Source organism: Trichechus manatus, unplaced genomic scaffold, assembly GCF_000243295.1.
Source record: "Trichechus manatus latirostris isolate Lorelei unplaced genomic scaffold, TriManLat1.0 scaffold00092, whole genome shotgun sequence".
Classification (NCBI taxonomy): domain Eukaryota; kingdom Metazoa; phylum Chordata; class Mammalia; order Sirenia; family Trichechidae; genus Trichechus; species Trichechus manatus.
In genome coordinates, this window is record NW_004444028.1 from 6,906,175 (window position 1) to 6,907,985 (window position 1,811).

General features: G+C 45.9%; 1 protein-coding gene and 1 pseudogene across 1 annotated transcript in view; both read right to left on the bottom strand.

Moving 5' to 3' along the window:
• LOC111821609 (5-hydroxytryptamine receptor 3C-like) overlaps positions 1-1,113 on the bottom strand; it is a 7,165-nt pseudogene extending 6,052 nt beyond the window's left edge.
• A 128-nt stretch (positions 1,114-1,241) lies between these two features.
• Positions 1,242-1,811, bottom strand: part of HTR3C (5-hydroxytryptamine receptor 3C) — a 17,768-nt gene continuing 17,198 nt past the window's right edge. Inside the window, exon 9 of the mRNA XM_023736851.1 lies at positions 1,242-1,267. Coding sequence (XP_023592619.1) covers positions 1,242-1,267 — 26 coding nt within the window. The remainder of the gene's footprint in view (positions 1,268-1,811) is intronic.

Here is a 1,811-nt window from a genome sequence, read left to right on the forward strand (position 1 = left end):
TGACTTAAGGAATCTTGTATTCAATGTGAATTTACTGACCACCGACTATGTGCCGTGCTCTGTACCCTTCTTAAATCCAGTGATTTCCTTAAAGACCTTCGGGCGCCATTTTCATCACCCCATCTTGAGGAGATCTCATGCATCATCCATCGTGTGGAGCTACACAAGGACCTAAGTTAAAATGTAAAGGTCCTTATGCCCACACTCCAACCCTAGATAATCATGTGGTTATTTCTGTAATGATAGCTCAGCAAGTTCATTCCTAAGCCTCCTTTACTATTGTCTCATACTCTTTAGGAGCCCTGGTGGTACAGTGGTTAAGAGCTATGGCTGCTAACCAAAAGGTTGGCAGTTCGAATCTACCAGCTGCTCCTTGGAAACCCTCTTGGGCAGTTCTACTCTGTCCTATAGGGTCGCTATGAGTTGGAATCGACTTGACGGCAATGGATTTGGGTTTTTTTTTTTTGTTTTTTTTTTGTATACTAGTTAATTCATAATTTACATCTCTAAACTAGGGAGAAACATCCCAGGGAAAGCAAATGTTATCCTTTTCCTCCACATCACCGCTATACAGGATTTTTCCAATGAGCTGTGAAAGGAGTTATGTTATTGTCAATAGCATCCAAGCTATTCTGCTCATAGATATTATATCTTGGAAAATTTGGACATTATCCCATTGCCATCGAGTCAATTCTGACTCGTAGTGACCCTATAGGACAGGGTAGAACTGCCCCAGAGGGTTTCCAAGGAGCGGCTGGTGGATTCAAACTGCCGACCTTTTGGTTAGCAGCCTGAGTTCTTAACGTTATAGAAAGGTGGAACTGGAGAAGTGGTAAAATGGAAGGGCAGATAATTTGGTAGATGCCTATGCAGACAAATGAGAGAGGGGCTGTGTGTATTGATCAGTAGAATGGTTTTTTATCTGTCCCCAAAAGGAAGCCAAGGCATAGATACTACAGAGAAAGGAAATATTTAACCCATTTGTTTTAGATGCCCTCCAGTTCCAGAGAATGTGTGTTTCTGGATGTCACCCAGAACTGCATTCCCATCTTCTCCTGTTCTTGCTCCTTGAAGCAGAAGGCTGACAGTGAGCCAGAGGAAGAAGCCCCTCATAAGAGGGCACCACCCTTCCATCTTCCTCTTCTAGGCTCTTCTCTGGGGACTCACCAGGAGCCCCCAAACTCTTGAGCTTAAAGGAGCTTGGACCACACGTTAGTTCCTGGTTTTGAATATTGCTTCTGTCAGGTGACCACTCCTGAGTGAGAGGCTGTGGCCAGAGAGGTCACAGGAGAGTGTCCTGCTCGGTCCCTGCCCAGGTATGCCTTCTGGGCTCCAGGCAGGATGGGAGAAGGGCCAAGACTAAGGGAGAAGCACTTGGTTACCAGCCCTGTCTAGATGAATAGTTTTAAATGTGCTCCAAGTACCTTTCAGGGAATATGGGGGGTTTAGGGTGGGGTGCTGGCAGCCCTGGAGGTGCAGTGGTTATGAGCTCAGCTGCTAACCAAAAGGTCAGCAGTTCAAATTCACCAGCCACTTCTTGGAAGCCCTCTGGGGCAGTTCTACTCTGTCCTACAAGGTCACTATGAGTTGGAATCAACTGGACAGCAATGGGTTTGTTTTCTTTTTTTTTCGTAGAGTGGGATGAGTGAGGCCGTTAATAAAAGCCTCACCACATCCCTGTGAACCTGTGCCTCAGGGAGAGTACGTGGGCCAGCAGGAAAGGGATGGTTATGCTCTCTTGTGGCAGGGACACCTACTAATTTCGGAAGACGAGAACATGTAATTATTTTGTTGCAGGCCTAGAAATGTAT